Here is a 23,514-nt window from a genome sequence, read left to right as displayed (position 1 = left end):
TTCGATACAGTGCAGGAAGATCATAGATGAAAACATCACAGCACCCTGCCGCAGTATACCTCTTAAAGGGGTTGAAAAGGTTCGTGTTTTTTCTCCTTAATGCATCCTATCCAGAAACCAACAGAATACCATAAGCAAGAAGTAGTAGAAAGATCCGTCAGCCAACCTTCCTATGCACCTACAAACTTCTACATGTGACCATATCCAGTGACATCCCTTCCGGTGTCTTGTATATCCGGAAAGTGGTAAGGAGGTGATTAGCCACTATTTTAATTGCTGAAAGTGTTGTGTAAAGATGTGTTAAATGTGAGTTTGTTATACATACTTTAAAATAAAATGTTTTTGGAAGTTTTTTAGCAATATTGCGCAGTTACATTTTTGCTGTGTTCTCTGAATATAAACATTATTTGAATATTCGTTCTTTAGGTTAAAACGCTACACTGGATATGTTCATCGGAACGACAGTTGACAGATCTTTCTACTGCTCCTTGCTTATGATATTCTATTGGTTTTTCACATAGGATAAAAGGTTTGAATGAGCACACTATTTATTTGCAATGTTTAAAATTCAGCGCTTTGAACAGATGTAGAGAAGACTGTAGATAAATAGGTACAGCGTATGTAAGTGGATTTGTTTAATCTCTGTGTACCACCTGAGGCCAGTCACCTGGGTATACAGTAGGGGTGCAACGGATCGTGCCCGATCCGCGATCCGAACGGGTCGACCTGTTTGGATCGGCACAGTATGCGATCCGCGGAAAGCACCACCGCCGCGGCCTTAGGAAAGACCGCGGCTTCGGCCTAGCTCCGGAGCGGTCGGCCATCTTGGTACACTCGGCGGCGTTGCGTGCTGACGTCATCACCCCTCCCTCTGCTCGTGGATCTTTTCTATTCTGCAAGAGCGCGCTGACTCTGCATGCAACCTGAGTACAGTGAGACGGACCGAGTACATCGGTACAGTGAGTTGGCTAATGGCTATTACAGTGGGAAAAATGGCTATACACACAGTGTTACTGTTTACTAGTGTGGGGGCAATGTTGGCTATGACCAGTGCTTTAAGTGGGCCAAAAGAGGTGCCGGTACTCTATTAAGCGCCGGTGCTCCCCCCCCCCCAATACTGAACATGAAAATACCCTTGGCTGCGTGTGATGGGCACAGTGGCTGCATTTGATGGGCACAGTGGCTGCATTAGATGGGCACAGTGGCGACAATTGATGGTGGCACAGTGGCTGCGTGTGGTGGCACAGTGGCTGCGTGTGATGGCACAGTGGCTGCGTGTGATGGCACAGTGGCTGCGTGTGATGGCACAGTGGCTGCATTTGATGGGCACAGTGGCTGCATGTTAGACATGTGCACAGAAAAAAAATTCGTTTTTTTTGTTCTGTTTCGTATCGTTCCGTAGGTTCGTTTCCGTTCGTTTTTCGTAAGACGCCCGTTTTCCTGTTCGTTCCCGTTTGTTTTGCGTACGACAAAATTTTTTCGTATTCCGATCGTTTCGTATTTGCGTTACCGTTTTATTTTCGTACATGCGGGATGGTTCGTTATTCTGTTTAATTCATGTTCGTTACTTGTTAGACAATAATTTTCGTGAATTTTCGTCAATGATTTGCATTCTGTGTTTTGGATTCCTTTTTCTGTTCGTGTTTTCGGTCGTGTGTTCATATGACATCTATGACAATTTGTTGTGGATGTCATGTGGGCATGCGACTGAAGATACAAACAGAAAAAGGATTTTCGTCATTTTGTACTTTCGTAAATATATCGCGGGGATTCGCGGCACTTTCAACACGCGTCTCATCCATATTAACGATTGTTAAGCCCCATACACTTGGTCAGACTTTTTTAACAACAAACATAAAAACGATCGTTTTCCGTTCGTTCTCAGAAAATTTGTTCGTTTTTAAACTCCATCAGAAAACCATTTTTGGGTTCAAAAGTCTGGCCAACTGATCTCCCTTCAGATGAAAATCCACAGAAAAGTTTATTTGGCTTTACTGTACTACTCAGCACAAAAGAGAAGCTGCTTTACTAACTACACTCACTGCCCATTCAAAAAAACGAAAATTACATCTATAATAAAAGATTTCTATTCTGTATTTTGGGTCCTTTTTCTTTTGGTGTTTTCGGTCGTGTGTTCGTGTGACATCTGTGGCAAAAGATTTGCATTCTGTTGAATCCAAAATACAAACAGAAAAAAGGAATTCAAAATACAGGGTGCCGGACTTTTGTTGTGGATGTCGTGTGAGCATGCGACTGAGGGTGCGAACAGAGAAGGGATTCAAACAAGATACAGAGTGCGGGTCTTTTGTTGTGGATGTTGTGTGAACATACGGCTGAGGATACGAGCAGAGAGGGGATTCAAACAGGATACAGAATGCAAATCTTTTGTTGTGGATGTAATTTTTGTTCTTTTGCCGTTTTAGTTTTGTCGTATTTTCGTCAGATCGTTCGTTCGTATTTGCGGTTGTTCATTATGCGGCTCATTCGTAATCCTGTCGTTTTCGTATTTTGGTGCTTTATTTTTTTCGTATGTACACATTATTCTGCGGGTACGAAAATGAACATTTTCGTATGAAAATAACATTCGTACGAACGGGAATGCACATATCTACTGCATGTGATGGCACAGTGGCGACAATTGATGGCACAGTGGCAGTGTGAGTTGGCACAGTGGCTGCATGTGAAGGCACAGTGGCGACAATTGATGGCACTGTGGCTGCGTGTGTTCGCACAGTGGCTGCATGTGATGGCACAGTGGCTGCGTTTGGTGGCACAGTGGCTGCGTGTGATGGGCAGAGTGGCGACAATTGATGGCACAGTGGCTGCGTTTGATGGGCACAGTGGCTGCGTTTGATGGGCACAGTGGCTGCGTTTGGTGGCACAGTGAGGCTGCAATTAATGGGGGTTTTTTTTAGTTAGAGAAGGCAAGCTCAAAATAACTCAAAAATATTTTTTTCTGCCATTTTTGTATTAAAAAACTGATGGTCACCTCAGTCCAACCCCCCCTCCCTCCAATACAGTCAATTATTTTCTTACTTTCTTCTGTTGCAGTCCTGAGTCCAGGATCCAGACAGTAGCAGCACTAGGAAACTGTAGACGCAGGCTGAGCTGAGGCTCCTCGTGACTTGGGCTTCTTTGCTTGCCGCCGACACAGCTCCCTGCGCGAGTCCTCCTCTCACCTCTCACCTCGCCTCCGGCGTGACGTCACGCGGCGCACGCCGGGGAATGAACCAACTCTCCTCCATGGGGGGGGGTCGAGGAAACGCACAGGACAGGAGTGACAGGACAGAGGAAAGGGAGCCAGGAGCGCACTCGGCAGCAGTGAGTCGGCTCCGGCGGGGCGGCATACAGTTTCTATTGTGACTGCGCTGCCTGTCTGACACACATTACCGGCCCGCAACTCGACAAGCCCACCGGCTGCGTTCCGGTACTGTAAACCCACGTACTGGGCGCACGGAGAGGTGCTGGTACTCTCCAGGGCCATTTTTGGAAGTGGCGGTACTGAGTACCGCCGCGTTCCGGCCCAGTTAAAGCACTGGCTATGACTATTATTACAGTGGCAAAAATGTCGGTGATCAGCGATTTTTTTCGTGACCGCGACATTATGGCGGACACATCGGACAATTTTGACACATTTTTGGGACCATTACAGTGGCAAAAATGTCAATTACAGTGTTACTGTTTTACTAGTGTGGGGGCAATGTTGGCTATGGCTATTAATAATAGCCATAGCCAACATTGCCCCCACACTAGTAAAACAGTAACACTGTAATTGCCATTTTTCCCACTGTAATGGTCCCAAAATGTGTCAAAATTGTCCGATGTGTCCGCCATAATGTCGCGGTCACGAAAAAAATCGCTGATCACCAACATTAGTATTAAAAAAAATATATTAATAAAAATGTAAAAAGACAAAACTTTTGTTTGTCTTGTGTTTTTTTTTTTTTTTTAATGATCCGATCCGTGACTCCTGATCCGAGGATCGATCCGATCCGTGAGTTTTTTGATCCGTTGCACCCCTAGTATACAGTATTTAAGGGTTTACAACCACTTTAAGTTTTAATTAAGTTTTAAAGTTCAGAAGAAGGGGAAAGCTAAGAGCAAGGGGTAACCTAAGAGTAAGTATCATGGTGTCAGAAACTATCACATAATCACAAGTATGGTTAGTAATTAGCATGCTTTCTTTGAATACCTTGGACTTGGGTTTAAATCTCCCTTTTAACACTACTGTATCCACATGATATGTGTTTTTATGTTTTTGTGGACATCTGGTTGTTGCTCTGTTGTCCTACCATGTTCCAAGAACACATGGTAGCTTAGCTAGCATCTTACTAACTGTTCTGAGTGTAGTAGGGTTAGTAGACTTTGAGCTCCTTCTTGGATAATGAACTGATAAGAATGGGTCAACCCATTCAGTTTAAAATAGAAATGAAAGGCAAAACATTTGTGTATAGATATAAAAAAGACAAAAAATGTATTTATAATGTATTTTTTTTTTATAAGTGATCACATTCCCTCTGTTCTCAGCGGCATTAAAAGCTGGGGGGAGGAGAAGCAGCACACTGACCTTCTCAGTGAATGGCTGTGCAGCGGAGGCGTGTCAGGACAAGTTTGATCATTGGAGGAGAGTACACCGAGTTACCAGCATTGCTCTCTTGCTTAGTGTGATCAGTTTTTAATAAGAAAGCAAGGGGATTGCCAGGAACACCAGGTATTTCACATGAAGGAATCAATACAAAGAGAACAGGATACTTTCTCATACAAGTACATGGTACAGCAGGCACATATCAGGAAGTGTTGGGATAACAAAAACTTTAAGCTTAAATGGAGGCTCCATATACACTTGTAAGACTCCAAAGTTGTGTGACTTTGGAATGCAAATTTGATGCAACTTTGGATGGGTGCGACTTGGATGTAACTTTGGTTTTGACCAATAAAAATGGACAACTGTTGCCCAACAGTCACATGTATAACATTCAGGTGTGATTTTCATGCAACTTTTGAGGGTTTACATTGCAGTATATGGGACTCAAATTGCATGAAAGTCAGACCAAATTAGAGCAGTCACACATAATTGAAACGGTTGTCATTGAAAAACATGGGGTGCAACTTGTCATGTGACTTTAGTCACATGACAAGTCACACAAGTGTGAATGGAGCCTTAAGGATAGACAACACACACCAGAAATGTTGTTACCACACGCAGAGGATTTTTAGTAGGTTACAAAATCTCTGCGACCACAGAGGTCAAAGACCACCTACTCTTTCTTCTAGTTTGCAATCTCACTGTACAATCTTCTTTAGATTTCCTAGCAGTTATACCGTTTGGGGGCCTACCTGACCAGTTACAGATTGAATGTATTCTTCAGGGAGGCCCTATCTCCTTTGTAGCTGTTGGTAAATTGAGTTCTGGCCATACATGCATCAAGTAACCATTTAGGCTTATTGAATAATTAAACACATGTTGAAAGCAGTCATGTTGTATAGGACCAATTGCACATTTCCCTGTATTGATGCAATCCAGAAAGATGATCGGAAGCTACCAAATGTTTTGTTTTAATCAATTGGTTTGTGTGAATGGAAATGCCAAACAGAGTATAAACTGATTGAAATTTTTTACTAAAACAATAGAATCTCCTGACTGACACAACTGGAATTATATATACCATTCTATTTATCTTTGCTGGGATTTCCTGATATCAGTAAAATTGATGGGTACAGCGATGGATGCTATGAAATCAGTGAAAGTAATGGGAAGAATGGTGAATGCCATGAAATCGGAGAAAAAGATGGGAACGGAGTTGTGAATGCCATGACATCAGAGAGGAGGATGGGGACAGTGGTGAGTACCATTAAATCAGGAAAAACTATGGGAACAGTGGTGAATGGCATGCAATCTGAGAAAAAGATGGGGACAGTTGTGAATGTCATTAAATCAGAGAAAAGGATGGGAACAGTGGTGAATGCCATGAAGTCAGAGAAAGGGATGGGAACAGTGGTGAATGCCATGAAATCAGAGAAAAGATGGGAACAGTGGTGAATGCCATTAAATCAGAGAAGAGGATGGGAACAGCGATGAATGCCATGAAATCAGGGAAGAGGTTGAGAACAGTGGTGAATGCCATGAAATCAGAGAAGAGGATGGTAACAGCGATGAATGCCATGAAATCAGTGAAGAGGTTGAGAACAGTGGTGAATGCCATGAAGTCAGAGAAGAGGATGGGAAAAGTGTCAAATCCCATGAAATCAGAGAAGAGAATGAGAACAGTGGTGAATGCCATGAAATCAGAGAAAAGGATGGGAACAGTGGTGAATGCCATGAAATCAGAGAAAAGGATGGGAACAGTGGCGAATGCCATGAAATCAGAGAAGAGGATGGGAACAGTGGTGAATGCCATGAAATCAGAGAAGAGATGGGAACAGCGATGAATGCCATGAAATCAGGGAAGAGGTTGGGAACAACAATGAATGCCATGAAATCAGGGAAGAGGTTGGGAACAGCGATGAATGCCATGAAATCAGGGAAGAGGTTGGGAACAGCGATGAATGCCATGAAATCAGGGAAGAGGATGGGAACAGCGGTGAATGTCAGGAAATCAGAGAAGAGGATGAGAACAGCGGTGAATGCCATGAAATCAGAGAAAAGGGTGGGAGCAGTGGTAAATGCCATGAAATCAGAGAAGAGGATGGGAACAGTGGTGAATGCAATGAAATCAGGGAAGAGTATGAGAACAGCGATGAATGCCATGAAATCAGGGAAGAGGATGGGAACAGTGGTGAATGCAATGAAATCAGGGAAGAGGATGGAAACAGCGATGAATGCCATGAAATCAGGGAAGAGGATGGGAACAGCAGTGAATGCCAGGAAATCAGAGAAGAGGATGGGAACAGCGATGAATGTCATGAAACCAGAGAAGAGGATGGGAACAGTGGTGAATGCAATGAAATCAGGGAAGAGGATGGGAATAGTGGTGAATGCAATGAAATCAGGGAAGAGGATGGGAATAGTGGTAAATGCCATTAAATCAGAGAAGAGGTTGGGAACAGTGGTGAATGTCATGAAATCAGGGAAGAGGATGGGAACTGTGGTGAATGCCATGAAATCAGTGAAAGGGACGGGTACATCAGTGCAGCCTTTTTCAACCAGGGTGCGCAGGCACCCTGGGATGCCTTTGGGTATCTATAGGGGTGCCTTGGCAAAATGCATTAAACGTGCCCAAAAATTGTACAGAAGCCAACTGGTGGATAAAGGCTGTCTTTTAGTTAAACAAAGCCACAGGTTTGCATTGTGCACCATTACAACCTTCTAGCCACCGGCATCCTAACAACCAATGATGTCATCAGTTGATAAGGACGACGTCGGACACCCGCACAGGATTCTTGTTTGCCCTCCCTTGCCCCTCTCCATTAGCACTGGGGTCACATTAGCAGAAACATTGGAATACTATTCAGTACCAGTAAGCAAAGGTGTGTTTTCTTTGGAAAAATAAATCACCTCTAATGTTGGGTGTCCTATGTGTGTGGATGTTGCTATGATATGTAAAACTATTCGTTTTTTGTTTTTTTACATTTTAAATTGGAGTGCCTCAAGATTAAAATTATGCACAAAGGCTGCCTTGACTGAAAAAAGGTTGAAAACGCTGCATCAGTGAATCCCATGAAATCAGAGAAAGGAATGTGAATTGTGGTAAACGCCATGAAATCAATTAAAGGGATGGGAAAAGCGGTGAAAATGACAGATTTTAGCTAGATGTATTTTAATTATTGAAATGACAGCACAGTATTCTGCGTGCCCGGCTAGATAAATAAGTGGATGTGTCAGCAAAGGCATAGGAAAATGTTGGATGAATTTGAAATGGAACCCTTTATAAACAAAAGGGTATTATATGTTCTTCTCCCATTCACACATTCTCAGATCTGTGAACACAACTCTTACCAATGTGATAAGGAAACACATCTTGCTAACAAGACGTTAAAGACCTGTTAATTACTACTGTTAATTATCTAATGGGCTAATAGTGTTTTTACTGATTAGCAAAACGAGTTTGCCCTGCAGGGGGTCTCCAGCTGATAGTCATGCACAATGCAGTATCTATGAGCTCCAGTAGATGGCAGCACATTTGTTGTGTGAACACAGCAGATTACAATGGATTTTCCCTAATTATATCCAGTATAAAAGCCTCAGCGCCTGCCGTGTATTTCTATCCAGGTTTTTTTCTAGTCCCAGGCTGAAAGCTGATTGTCACACTAAATTCAATTATGTCCCTCTGTTTTATTTAAAGTATACATTTTTACAGTTTATATTTTGTACAAAATTGTAACTCCTTTTTTATTTTTACACTTTGGAAATATATTTATAATTAGCAGTGTGCACAATGGTGCAAGACAAGAAAACAGAGCCAACTACTGTACATTTAAAGAAAACCAGTACTGAGAAAAAAATTTAAAGAGTTCTTGTGCTGATCTCCTTCTGAAAGTGCATATTGCCTGACTGGCTGGATTCAGTACGTATTACATCACAGACATGGAACAAGCATGCAGATCAGAAAAGTCAGAGTGAAATCAGAACACCCAATCAGTGACATTAAAGATATTGACACTATTGAATCAGTGAGACAATCGGGCATCTAGTATTTTTCAAAAAATAGGTAATAACCTTTAAACGCATGGCCTAGCCCTTGGAAGCATCCTGAACCCTAGAGCAGTGGTTTTAAACTTTTTTGAGACCAGGGCCTGGTATATTCTTCTAAAGTCTTCCATGCCCCAGTAAAATATAAAGTTCATAATCACTCAATAAAATTATGAAAATGCAAAACACCTATTGAAATGCTGGAAAGCTCTGGATGGGGCTGGGTATCCCTGTGGGGGAAGATAAGTAATGGAGGTTGTGAAGTGGGTTAGCATACTCTGCAGCATACTTGGTGGCCCTAAAGGGGATGAGGCTTCTGGAGGAACCTGGGGGGCACTGTGGGACACTGTTAGAGGTTAGAGGCACTATGGTGGGCTAGAGGCTCTGCAGCAGAATGAGTATCACGGTGGATGGCTGGGTGGCACAGTGAAGGCTGAGGGCTTCCAGGTGACCTGGACACACTGTGGGCCACCAGTGGCATCACTAGGGATGGTGTCACCTGGTGTGGTAAAATATGGTGCCCCCCCCCCCCCCCCCATCGTTTAAAGAACTATGTGTGGAGTGACCCTCATCCCCATATACCCCCTCTCAGCACAATTCCTCTTTCTCCTTCCCCCCTGCTCAGCACAAATCCCCCCCAATATTTCTCCTCTCAGCAAAAATCCTCACCCTCCATATGCCCCCCTTTCAGTACAAATACCCCCTCTCGGCACTACTTCCCCTCCATTCCCCCCCCCCTTTGAGCACAAATCCCCTTTCTCAGCACAAAATGCCCCCCATATTCCTCCTCCCAGTATTATTCCCCCCAAACCCTTCCTTCTTATACAAATTCTCTTACCCCCCCCTCTCAGTACACATTATCCCCTCTGCTCCCCCATCCCTGCACAGATTTCACCCCTCTCAGCATAAATCACCCCAAACCCCTCCTAATAATAATAAACACCCCCCAAATCTCCCCTGTGATCACAAATCCACACCCCAATATACCCCTTCCTTCCAGTAATAAACCCCTATTTTTACACAAATTATCTTATTTCCCCAGTATTTTCTTGTTTTTACAGGCAGATCTTTTATAGGCTGGACATATATAAAAAAGAAACATGTTCTGCTGAATTGATCCACTAGCTCCACCAGTTTGCCACCAAACTCCAAATGTTCTTTTCAACCACTCTCTCCAATATACTGTAAGTCATATGGTACAGATTTGACAATTTCAAATTTTCTACATTTATTAGGAAGCACAGAAAAAGTACTCACTTGTGATGTCATAAACTACCACAGCCACAGTAGAGTCTCGGATGTAGCTTGGGATGAGGCTACGGAACCTCTCTTGACCAGCGGTGTCCCAGAGTTGCAGCCTGACCTGAGACAAGATAATGTGCAACAAGTCACAGAAAAAGACTACAGATGATGAAAGTAGTGTTGTATAAGCTAGTTTACTACCACAACTTTTTGTGATCAGACCTCTCCATTTTCTTTAGTGCTTGAGTCCTGTGTATGCACTCATATAAGCCCAACGTAAAGGCAGGCCATAAAGCCCTGGATATAGAATGGTAGCATGGCCAGGGATGGCACCTGGACTTCTCATATATCTCATGCTAGCCTGTAGCATCAGTGTAGAAGTCTAAGCTGCCACACTCCACCCTCTAAAGATGGACCACCTCACAATGGAGATTGTGACCACCAATAAATGCATAATACATGACTTTATCTGCGATCAAGGTTGTCTGCTGGACATTAGATCAGAATAATACAAATGTGTACTGTTTATTCTTTGGTGGTAGTAAAGTCCACTTTGTGATTTTTACCTACAGGTAACACTATAGTAAGGTTTACCTGTAGGTAAAATGTATATATCCTAAACAGGCACTGTTGCTAATGAATTTTAAGGAAAAGACAACATGTGCAGTGAGCCATAACAACAAGGCATAAGTCAACTTTTATTTTTTTAAAACTCTAACCAATATGTTTAGTATGGATTCTTACATAATTCAGTAAGACCAACAAGACGGCAAATTGTTTTAGGCCTATACTATTAACTTCCAGCTTGTGGTAGCTGAGCCCTGTAGACCGTCTGTTACAATGATTTTTCCCTCCCAGTTACAGTACAGATAGGGTTGGCCTTTTGTTATTTGGCACCCTGAATTTAGCACAGCACTCAATCGTTCCAGCCAAAGCATATGGAGACTTTTACACGTGCCAAAAATGTTCATTTCATTTGTTGAAACAATGAATTTACAGACTCCATTGTCCTGGCTACATAGAGAGAGCCTTACATAAAATCTTTATGTCTGTGTAACATTTTATTCAGTCATTTTATTTATAATGTAAAGAGAATCAACATATGTTAAACAGGAATAGTTTGGGAAAGTAAAAGCTTAACATTATTGCAAACTATTGGCCATACTGGGAAAAGAAATAGGACATTTATTAATGCAGTTGTGTGTCTAAAATCAGATAACTAATATTTTGTCATTGATAGTTCCAACCATGACAGCTCCCCAACTATCCTCTTATTCCACCAATTTTAGGCCTAGTTCACACTGGCATTGAAAGCTTCACTTGAAAATTGACGCTTCATGTCGAGTTTGAAAGGAGTTAAAACATTTCAACTCCTTCCATTCAAGTCTATGGTAACGTAATTCCAGCAAGGTAGGACATCACAGGTAATAATAGGCATTTGCGGTGAGGTTTTAACACGCCAGAAATACACATAGGTAGCCAGATTCAGGTAGAGCGGCGTATGTTTAAGCGGGCATAGCGCAGCTCATATGCGCTACGCCGACGTAAAATAGAGAGGCAAGGCCAGTATTCACAAAGCACTTGCTCCCTAAGTTACGTCGGCGTAGCGTAATTGGGCCGGCGTAAGCCCACCTAATTCAAATTAGGAAGGTAGTGGGTGTGTTGTATTAAAATGAGTCGGGACCCCATGTAAATGTGAACGTAACCTACGCCCAGCCCCTTTCACATACGACTTACGCAAACGACGTAAAATCCGATGGCAGTTCCGACGTCCATACCCTACACGACTTAGACCAGCTATTTGGTGGTTTATCTTTATGCCGGATGTACGCCTTACGTAAACGGCGTAGCTTACTGCGACGGGCGCAAGTACGTTCGTGAATCGGCGTATCTAGGTCATTTACATATTCGACGCGTAAATCAATGGAAGCTTCCCTTGCGGCCAGCGTAAATATGCACCCAAGATACGACGGCGTAGGAGACTTACGTTGGTTGTATCTTGGCAAAATTCAGGCGTATTTCATTTAAAGAATCAGCGCATAGATACGACGGCGCTCGATTGGACTTACGACGGTAGATACGTCGGCGTAAGTCTTGGTGAATCCGGGCCAGGGTGTTTGGGGGAGTGTTTTTAATGCTCATTAAACGCTTAGTAAATGCACCTATTAATGCGCATTAACCCCATACAGCGAGATAATTTGATCCCCTGCTGATTCTGTACATTTACCCACAGAAATTTTTTTTTATCAGCTTATAATTTTAATGGTAGGTTTATTTTAACAGTGAGAGACAGAATAACAAAAAAAATTGTTGGCAAAAACAGAGGTCAGACATTTCTTGTAAATGGCCACAAGGTTTGCACAAATCTCAGGAGGGATTTTGTCCCACTCCTCTTTGCAGATCCTCTCCAAGTCATCAAGGTTTTGAGGCTGATGTTTGGTAACTCAAACTTTCAGCTCCCTCCACATTCTCTATGGGATTAAGGTCTGGAGACTGGCTTGGCCACACCAGGACCTTAATGTGGTTCTTCTTGAGCCACTCCTTTGTTGTCTTGGCCGTGTTTTGGCTCATTGTCATCCTGGAATACCCATCCACGACCCATTTTCAATGCCCTGGATGAGGGAAGGAGGTTCTCGCTCAAGATTTGATGGTACATGGCCCTGTCCATCGTTCCTTTGATGCAGTGAAGTTGTCCTGTGCCCTTAGCAGAAAAACACCCCTAAAGCATAATGTTTCCACCTCCATATTTGACAGTAGGGATGGTGTTCTTGAGGTCATAGGCAGCATTTCTCCTCCTCCAAACACGGCGAGTTGAGTTGACGTAAAAAAGAGCTTGATTTTGTTCCCATCTGACCACAAACACTTTCCCCCAGTTCTCCTCTGAATCATTCAGATGTTCATTAGCAAAATTCAGACGGGCCGTACATGTATTTTATTAAACAGGGGGACCTTGCGGGTGCTGCAGGATTTCAGTCCTTAACGTTGCAATGTGTTACCAATTGTTTTTTTTTTTCACTTTCCTCATGATCATTGAAACTCCACGAGGTGAGATCTTGCATGGAGCCCAAGACCGAGGGAGATTGACAGTTATTTTGTGTTTCTTCCATTTGCGAATAATCGCATCAACTGTTGTCACCCTCTCATCAAGCTGCTTGGTGATGGTCTTGTAGCCCATTCCATCCTTGTGTAGGTCTACAATCTTGTCCCTGACAATCTTGGACAGCTCTTTGGTCTTTGCCATGGTGGAGAGATTGGAATCTGATTGACTGATTGCTTCTGTGGAGAGGGGTCTTTTATACAGGTAACAAGCTGAGATTAGAGGACTCCCTTTAGGCTGGGTTCACACTATTGCGAATTGGATGCAGGGTTTCCCCTCATCCAATTTGCATTTCAGGAGACTGTGACCGGCTCTGACCGGCTCTCACACAGCCGCGGAGCGGATTGCACAGGAGTCCTGTGCATCTTCTGGTTCAAAATCGGACCTGAAACAGTGAACAGGGATGCACCGGACCCCTGCTGTGTTTTAGTGCTTATTGCATTTTGCAGATTGGCACTACAGTGCATTTAGCATGGTTTCCTATGTAACACGTTATGTAGTGCAAATCTGCAAAAACCTCTAAAAATGCATAGTTGTGAATCCAGCCTAAGAGAGTGCTCCTAATCTCAGCTCATTACCTGTAGAGAAGACATCTGGGAGCCAGAAATCTTGCTGATTGATCGGGGATCAAATACTTATTTCCCTCATTAAAATGCAAATCAATTTATAATTTTCTGAAATGCGTTTTTCTGGATTTTTTCTCTGTTAAAATAAACCTACCATTAAAATTATAGACTGATCATTTTTGTCAGCGGCCAAATGTCCAAAATCAGCAGGGGATCAAATACTTTTTCGCTCACTGTATGAAGGTTTATTAGCTTTGTTGCCCTTCTCTGGACTCTCTCCAGTTCCAGCACATCCTTCTTGAGGACTGGTGCCCAGAACTGGACGGCATACTCAAGATGCGACTGGACCAGAGTCTTGTAGAGTGAGAGAATTGTTGTTTTATCTCTGGAGTGAATCCTCTTTTTAATACATGCCAATATTCTGTTGGCTTTGCTTGCAGCAGCTTGGATGCCATTGCTGAACCTGTCATCTACTAGGACCCCCAGGTCCTTTTGCATCCTAGATTCCCCAAAAGTTATCCCCCTAGCGAGTAACTTGCTTTTGTATTTTTAGCACCCAAATGCATTACTTTACATTTTTCAACATTAAACCTCATTTGCCATGTAACTGCCCACCCCATTATTTTATTTAGGTCTTCCTGTAAGGTTTCCACAAACTGTGCAGAAGTTATTGCCCTGCTTAACTTGGTATCATCCGCAAACACTGAGATTAGGCTGGTTATCCCATCCTGTATATTGTTTTTGAATAAATTAAACAGAATTGGTCCCAGGACAGATCCTTTTGGGACCCCACTTTCCACACCAGACCATTCAGAGTACTCGCTATTTATCACTACCCTTTGGACTCGCCTCTGCAGACACTTTTCAATTCAGGTACTCACCCTATGCCTAGGGTTCATGCCGACAGACCTCATTTTTTATAGTAAGCTTTTGTGGGGAACTGCTTTAAATGCCTTTGCAAAATCCAGAGACACCACATCCACGGGCCTTCCTTTATCTAGATGGCAGCTCATAGAATGATAATAGATTTTGCATGAATCCATGCTGATGACCACTAATGATATTGGTATTTTCATTACCAAATTCTTGTATATAGTCCCTTATCATCCCCTTCAATACCTTGCAGACTATTGATGTTAGGCTAACTGGCCTGTAGTTCCCAGGGATATACAGTACAGACCAAAAGTTTGGACACACCTTCTCATTCAAAGAGTTTTCTTTATTTTCATAACTATGAAAATTGTAGATTCACACTGAAGGCATCAAAACTATGAATTAACACATGTGGAATTATACATAACAAAAAAGTGTGAAACAACTGAAAATATATTTCATATTCTAGGTTCTTCAAAGTAGTCACCTTTTGCAGCAGACACATCTCTAGAACTGTTAAGAGGAGACTGTGTGAATCAGGCCTTCATGGTAGAATATCTGCTAGGAAACCACTGCTAAAGAAAGGCAACAAGCAGAAGAGACTTGTTTTTGGCTAAAGAACACAAGGAATGGACATTAGACCAGTGGAAATCTGTGCTTTGGTCTGATGAGTCCAAACTTGAGCTCTTTGGTTCCAACCCCCGTGTCTTTGTGTGACGCAGAAAAGGTGAACGGATGGACTCTACATGCCTGGTTCCCACCGTGAAGCATGGAGGAGGAGGTGTGATGGTGTGGGGGTGCTTTGCTGGTGACACTGTTGGGGATTTATTCAAGATTGAAGGCATACTGAACCAGCATGTCTACCACAGCATTTTGCAGCGGCATGCTATTCCATCCGGTTTGCGTTTAGTTGGACCATCATTTATTTTTCAACAGGACAATGACCCCAAACACAAACCCCTTTCATCTCCCTATACCTATTCTTGGGTGCATACATATGTAATAGAAACTTCAAATACTCACTGTTCGGTCTTCTAAGTACATTGTCTTTGACAGAAAGTCTATTCCAATTGTAGCCTATACAAAAGCAAAAAAGAAAGTTAGACTATATAAGTGCTTCAGTTAATTTATGTATGCATACATAGATGGGTAGGTGATATAAAACATCAAACTATATCTCAAACTATATCTACTGTAAAAATAAAAGCTGCACTGCATTTATGATTATATATTTGTTGGTGGCTGGGAACACATAACATTGGAAGCGGCAGCTAGAGGAACTTTTGCTATATTAGTGATTGTGCAAGGGTTTTCTTTTTCAGTTATAACCCTGAATGTGCATAGCCTGGTTCACTTTAAAGTACACTTGCCCTTAGTGTGAGAAGTGCACAATAATATCCATAGCCTGACCACAGGTACACTTTAAAGTGGAACTTTAATCCAACCCTACCTGCCCCCCCCCCCCATACTGGCCTAGGCTAAAATGATGTAGTGCAGTTCTTGAGCCTCCTGGGATATGCACGTCACATATCTCAAGTGGCATTAGCTCCCATTCATGAAGGGGGCCGGCCTGGTGGCACGTCATCAGGAGGCAGCTGTCTAAACCCAGAAAATCTCCTCCCATTGATGTAATGGAGGAAAATGGCTGCATTGGGATCGGAACGATCACTGTGGAGAAGAGAATTGCAACAGGGACATTGGCTGGGGTAGTAAGTATTTAAATTGAGGACAATCCAACATCACTAAAGTAGGGGTTGAAAAAAGGGGGGTTATCATGAATTTCCTCTTTAAGTATGAGAGTTTTCCTTAGGGTTTAGCGAAGGGTACAGGTCAAGAGGCGTAAGTCAAGCCTGGATCTGGGTTTTTAAGATCAAATTTTCTCTTATTTTAATTGAGTTAAAATGAGTCCAGCTTCTCAGAATATACACCCTTTAATTTATCACCCCATATCAAATACAAGGAAACCTATCACTCATCCACCACCTCCAAACAATCATTTATTTAACAAAAATATTAGAAATCTTGTCAAAGATTTCTTCCTGCTTTTTTCTAAATATACAGTTGTGGCCAAAAGTTTTGAGAATGACACAAATATTAGTTTTCACGAAGTTTGCTGCTAAACTGCTTTTAGATGTTTGTTTCAGTTGTTTCTGTGATGTAGTGAAATATAATTACACGCACTTCATACGTTTCAAAGGCGTTTATCGACAATTACATGACATTTATTGAGTCAGTATTTGCAGTGTTGGTCCTTCTTTTTTAGGACCTCTGCAATTCGACTGGGCATGCTCTCAATCAACTTCTGGGCCAATTCCTGACTGATAGCAACCCATTCTTTCATAATCACTTCTTGGAGTTTGTCAGAATTAGTGGGTTTTTGTTTGTCCACCTGTCTCTTGAGGATTGACCACAAGTTCTCAATGGGATTAAGATCTGGGGAGTTTCCAGGCCATGGACCCAAAATGTCAACGTTTTGGTCCCCGAGCCACTTAGTTATCACTTTTGCCTTATGGCACGGTGCTCCATCGTGCTGGAAATGCATTGTTCGTCACCAAACTGTTGTTGGATTGTTGGAAGAAGTTGCTATTGAAGGGTGTTTTGGTACCATTCTTTATTCATGGCTGTGTTTTCGGGCAAAATTGTGAGTGAACCCACTCCCTTGGATGAGAAGCAACCCCACACATGAATGGTCTCAGGATGCTTTACTGTTGGCATAACACAGGACTGATGGTAGTGCTCACCTTTTCTTCCCCGGACAAGCCTTTTTCCTGATGCCCCAAACAATCGGAAAGAGGCTTCATCGGAGAATATGACATTGCCCCAGTCCTCAGCAGTCCATTCACCATATTTTCTGCAGAAGCTCAATCTGTCTCTGATGTTTTTTTTGGAGAAAAGTAGCTTCTTTGCTGCCCTTCTTGACACCAGGCCATCTTCCAAAAGTCTTCGCCTCACTGTGCGTGCAGATGCGCTCACACCTGCCTGCTGCCATTCCTGAGCAAGCTCTGCACTGGTGGCACTCTGATCCCGCAGCTGAATCCTCTTTAGGAAACGGTCCTGGCGCTTGCTGGACTTTCTTGAAGCCTTCTTCACAAATGCAGTGGAATTTTTTTTATGGGATTAAGTTAATTTTCATGGCAAAGAGGAACTTTGCAATTAATTGCAATTCGTCTGATCACTCTTCATAACATTCTGCAGTATATTCAATTTCCCATCTCACAAACTGAGGCAGCAGACTTTGTGAAAATTTGTATTTGTGTGATTCTCAAAACTTTTGGCCATGGCTGTACAGTCAGGTCCATAAATATTGGGACATCAACAAAATTCTAATCTTTTTGCCTCTATACACCACCACAATGGATTTGAAATGAAACAAACAAGATGTGCTTTAACTGCAGACTTTCAGCTTTAATTTGAGGGTATTTACATTCAAATCAGGTAAACGGTGTAAGAATTACAACAGTTTGTATATGTGCCTCCCACTTTTTAAGGGACCAAAAGTAATGGGACAGATTAACAATCATAAATTAAACTTTCACTTTTTAAAACCTGGTTGCAAATCCTTTGCAGTCAATTACAACCTGAAGTCTGGAACACATAGACATCACCTGACACTGGGTTTCATCCCTGGTGATGCTCTGCCAGGCCTCTACTGCAACTGCCTTCAGTTCCTGTTTGTTCTTGGGGCATTTTCTCCTCAGTTTTGTCTTCAGCAAGTGAAATGCATGCTCAATCGGATTCAGGTCAGGTGATTAACTTGGCCATTGCATAACATTACACTTCTTTCCCTTAAAAAACTCTTTGGTTGCTTTTGCAGTATGCTTCAGGTCATTGTCCATCTGCACTGTGAAGCGCCGTCCAATGGGCATTTGGCTGAATATGAGCAGATAGCATTGCCCAAAACACTTCAGAATTCATACTGCTGCTTTTGTCAGCAGTCACATCATCAATAAATACAAGAGAACCAGTTCCATTGGCAGCCATACATGCCCATGCCATGACACTACCACCACAATGCTTCACTGATTAGGTGGTTTGGACCATGAGTAGTTATTTTCCTTCGCCATACTCTTCTCTTCCCATCACTCTGGTACAAGTTGATCTTGGTCTCATCTGTCTATAGGATGTTGTTCCAGAACTGTGAAGGCTTTTTTAGATGTTGTTTGGAAAAATCTAATCTGGCCTTCCTGTTTTTGAGGCTCGCCAATGGTTTACATCTTGTGGTGAACCCTCTGTATTCACTCTGGTGAAATCTTCTCTTGATTTTTGCCTTTCACACACATACACCTACCTCCTGGAGAGTGTTCTTGATCTGGCCAACTGTTGTGAAGGATTTTCTTCACCAGGGAAATAATTCTTCGGTCATCCACCACAGTTGTTTTTCGTGGTCTTCCGGGTCTTTTGGTGTTGCTGAGCGCACCGGTGCGTTCTTTCTTTATAAGTATGTTCCAAACAGTTGATTTGGCCACTCCTCATGTTTTTGCTAAACCTCTGATAGGTTTGTTTTTCTTTTTTTTCAGCCTAATGATGGCTTGCTTCACTGATAGTGACAGCTCTTTAGATCCCATATTGAGAGTTGACAGCAACAGATTCCAAATGCAAATAGCACACTTAAAATGAACTCTGGACCTTTTATCTGCTCCTTGTAAATGGGATAACGAGGAAATAACACACATCTGGCCATGGAACAGCTGAGCAGCCAATTGTCCCATTACTTTTGGTCCCTTAAAAAGTGGGAGGCACATATACAAATTGTTGTAATTCCTACACCGTTCACCTGATTTGGATGTAAATACCCTCAAATTAAAGTCTGCAGTTAAAGCACATCTTGTTTGTTTCATTTCAAATCCATTGTGGTGGTGTGTAGAGCCAAAAAGATTAGAATTTTGTTGATGTCCCAATATTTATGGACCTGACTGTATATTTATCAAAAGGACTTTCCCTGGCTGTTAAAAAAAAAAAAGGATCTGCATTTGTTACTTAATTTAATTTTTTTGGAAAAATAGCATCCTTGTTATCCACCTTTTTATCAGGATATTGTGTAAAATTCACATCCATGGTTGATATACCAGTACAATAAATGGTTATAAATCTTGCACTATACAATATTCTGTGTATTGATATAAAAATTGGGGACTTAAAATGTATAGTTTACCTGATATGTGTTGTCGAAACTGTCATACATAAATCTTGTGATAAGAGACGTCTTCCCAACTGTAAAACAAGAAAAGGTGAATGTTATTGTAGGTATACTGAATCTGTACCCTGCATATATTGTGTATATATAACATCAGCTGGATTCACTAATATAGATACACAAACCAGGTCTACATGAAACATTGTTTGGATACAATTTGTTACTTTTTGTGTGATTTATTATTGACGTGTAATTTCTTTATTGATTGTAAAAATTATTAAAGTGCATGCAAAAACTTCATTAATTTTAGATGAAGTGACGAGGGATTGTCGCCGCAACAAATGTGAAAGTGAAAATCCAAAATTTTAGAGGTGTCACCACAACAAGGTTTGAGGGCAAATCATCCAACTGGGACACTTGTTCTGGTGACAATTGTTTTAAGGGGAATTCCTCTCACTTTATAGAGATTGCTTCTCAATTCCCATTGCATCTCTGGGGCAGAATGTGAAATAAAATTTCTCTGATGGAACACAGACAGCAAATATTTAACTAACAGATGTTTTAATCCTTTCTTATTTTATCTAAAACCAAAAACAAGGTTTGACTGTACATACACTTCAAGGGTTAGCAAACACAGATGTTTGGGGCTTACTTCCAGACACTTTTTATACTTTGAACCCCCGCTGTAGCTGCTGACTTTTAATTTAAGGATACTTACCTGTCCAGGGATCCAGCGTTGTCCACACCCGAGCCCATTCTTCAAACAGCTTTGGGTGAAGGCACCGGCATCTTAGATAAGGGAAATTAGCAGTGGAGCCTTCCGGCTTCACAGCTGAGCTGCGCTTTGTGAATGGTAACACTGAGGGGGGGGGAAGAGGAGGGGCTGAACATACTCATAGATCGCCTTGGCGATCTGACCCGGAAGTGGGAGCGGGTACCTTTCAAAACCAGGTACCAGCTTCATTCTCCCCCCCAAAAAGTGCCAAATGTGGCAGTTTGGGGGGGGGGGGATGCAAACAAGTGGAACTTCCCCTTTTGGTTGAAGTTCTGCTTAAAGCAGCTAACTCCACCTTTCGGACCATGTTTCATGTTACACCCATATTTAGTAAAAAACAGTTTACACCACCACATCCCTGATATTAGTTCATAAATACACCCCTATTTAGGATGTAGCATTAAACATGGACAGAGTTCACAGCCCCTCCCCCCCCTTACAGTATTTGGAGGGGTTTTCAACTTCTTCTCTTCGCTGACTCATGTCAACTTTAAATTTGCGATAGAGGGACTGTAGTTCTCAATGGAGCAAAAGTGTTTGTCACTACATTTGTAGCCCATTGATATTTTCTCCAGCTTGGTAGCAGAAGGTTCCTAATTCAGTATGGTCATAAGCAGAAGGTAGAGTCTGCATAATCCAGAGCATTGCACCAGCAATCCACTGACCATGGCTGCAATGCTTTGCAGGGTCAAATGTAAAAAAAAAAAAAAATGCACACTTTTGCTTTTTGCAATATGGGTACATTAAACAAAAGTCAGATCCCCACCATTCATCCCACGGGTACAATTCTGGCACACCAGGAATGCAGGCTTTTATCAGCAAAGCAGGGGGTATTGTATGCTTGCTGGCCCCTTACCACACCCTAAAGCTGAGCCGGGGCTTGGGTGCATCTGGAAGGAGTGAAGAGATCCTGGAAAGAGAGGCACATGAGAGAGCAAGGAAAGGACATCGGGAGAGAACGCTGCTAAGAGTCTCCAGGGAGGACAACTGGTGGCAGCCAGGAGGGCTGGTGAGTGGAGCACAGTCGGGAGGACTGGAGAGGCACACCTGGGAGGTTGCAGTGTGAGATGGGTGCAGAACTAGAAGAGAGGACTGTGGGAAGGGCAGTAGAGAGAGGTTATTGCAGCCAGGCTGTCTGGCAGGGCCTGAAGATAGCTACTTGGCAATGGTAGCTGAACCGAGGACATCTAGCACCTGAACTATTTCTACACCACAGGGATCCGAGGTCCCTGCCCACAAAAGGCAGTTCATTGAGGCCTGGCTGAATTAGTGTCAGGCCTAACCAAGGCGGTGATAGCTAGTCTGGAGGAGTAACAGTCTGCAGTGCAGCAAGTGTTGGAGGAGTGAAATATAAGAGATCTTAGACAAGAGTTTGTGCTGGAGAGAAGACTGCAGTGTATATACTGGAGTGTATATAAAAATCCCAAACAAATTGCTCTGAATGGCATCCCATAATTCCCTATTTCCCATCTAAGTCCAATCCCCTCAATAAAAAAACAAAAAAAGCTTATAGACTGTTCGATGTCTCTGAGTGACTGAGAGATGGATGTCTGGCTGGGCAGGGTGACAGGTGAACCACTATATTCAGCAACCCCAATGGGGGTTTGGCTACATACTCTTGCCAAATCAGGCTGCCAAGATTCAGTTGACAGTAAAAATATGCTGAATCCTGATTTTAATGTCATGTGACATCCTAGGAATGTGATGTGTCATACCCAAATGTAACAGTAGTGCCTTGTCATCTAATTTCAATGTCATAATGAGCAAGTCCAATGAAAGTCATTCAGCAAATTAGAGGGCACCAACTTAACACTTGTCCTGTAGGACTGCTTCCATAGCAGTTATAGGAAATCCCATTTACATTTCCGAATACAGTTCTTCATATAACATAAGGACCCATGGATATGCCCGTTTGGCTACTGGTCCCCTCCCCCCACAAACTCAAAAAGGTACAATCCAATGGATCCACATAGCTCTCCTTTTTAGCCTAAAGAAAAATAATGGGCCATAGCCTCATTAGCCTGTCATCTCAACTGTCCTCTATAAAGGACCTAATTTAGACAATCAGACTCTAATGTAGAGAGAGCACCTTAAAACATGCATTGAAGGGGATACGTATATCAAAATATCATTTTTTATTAAATCAAAACCTTTTATATTACATGTATAGAACAATCAATAAATTGTTGCCATAGTCATACACGTTCAACACTCCAAAACTTTTATGCAGAGGGGATACTAGTTGGTATGCAGGGACATCTACTACTACCTACCCCATTGGAACAATAAGACAAACAATAGTCTGCAGACATACTGTACTTTGTTCTGTTTTATTCATGTGTTTAACCTCTATTACTTTTAATCAGTGGCGCCCCCCCATTTATGCATCCAGCCCCCTAATCTACATGCAGGGCACCATATGCATGGATTCCAATCAGGTTTTTTTGTTGTTGTTTTTTTAAGCACATGATTAGAGCCGGAAGCTGTAGAAGGTTTCAAAAGGGTGGGCCCGGGGAGTAGAGCACTTCGTACGACTTCCGGGTATCGCGGCTCCAACGCTGTGATTGGCCAGAGTCGCGATTACGTCACTCCCATGCATTTACGGCACAATCACCTTCACTAACGGCACGCTCAGTGCGTCTGCGCCGTTGTCTCCAGCGCGCATGCACCGTAGACATCGGTCCAGTATTTTCTGCAAATATCTCCTAAACCGTGCAGGTTTAGGAGATATTTGTAGCACCTACAGGTAAGCCTTAATCTAGGCTTACCTGTAGGTTAAAGTGGTCTGTAAGGGTTTACAACCACTTTAATTGTTGCATAGTCTAGGCTTCAGAGTGCCCAGTGAGAGTGTGGGTTCTACAACCAACTTATTCTCATTTAAATGAAACTGCCTCTAGAGAGGTTGTGTGTACCACATAGAACACAGTAGCAGGGAGCTTGTCTATAACTGTCAGTGGGTCTTATAGGAGAAAGGGAATCAAATTTGTGCGCCTGTTAGTGTACAATTAATGTGCCTGTTAGTGTACAATTAATGTGCCTGTTAGTGTACAATTAGTGCCCTGTTGCAATTCCCCTTTGTTGAAAATTCAGACACAAAAAAAGCGTCATTTACGTGGGGTCACAATAAATTAACATAAAACACGCCCAAATGTTCCACATTTGAATTAGGCGGGCTTACGCCGGCCTATTTACGCTACG

At 42.5% G+C, this 23,514-nt stretch overlaps 1 protein-coding gene across 1 annotated transcript in view; it reads right to left on the bottom strand.

Annotated features, from left to right (window-relative positions):
* RAB6B (RAB6B, member RAS oncogene family) overlaps nucleotides 1-23,514 on the bottom strand; it is a 75,878-nt gene that overhangs the window by 16,254 nt on the left and 36,110 nt on the right. The window contains exons 2-4 of the mRNA XM_040348749.1: nucleotides 19,560-19,618; nucleotides 15,431-15,484; nucleotides 9,887-9,992 (exon numbers count right to left, since the gene is read on the bottom strand). Of these exons, the coding sequence (XP_040204683.1) occupies nucleotides 9,887-9,992; nucleotides 15,431-15,484; nucleotides 19,560-19,618 (219 nt within the window). The remainder of the gene's footprint in view (nucleotides 1-9,886; nucleotides 9,993-15,430; nucleotides 15,485-19,559; nucleotides 19,619-23,514) is intronic.

This window comes from Rana temporaria, chromosome 4 (assembly GCF_905171775.1).
Source record: "Rana temporaria chromosome 4, aRanTem1.1, whole genome shotgun sequence".
Lineage (NCBI taxonomy): Eukaryota > Metazoa > Chordata > Amphibia > Anura > Ranidae > Rana > Rana temporaria.
This window is presented reverse-complemented; position numbering and strand designations above follow the sequence as displayed.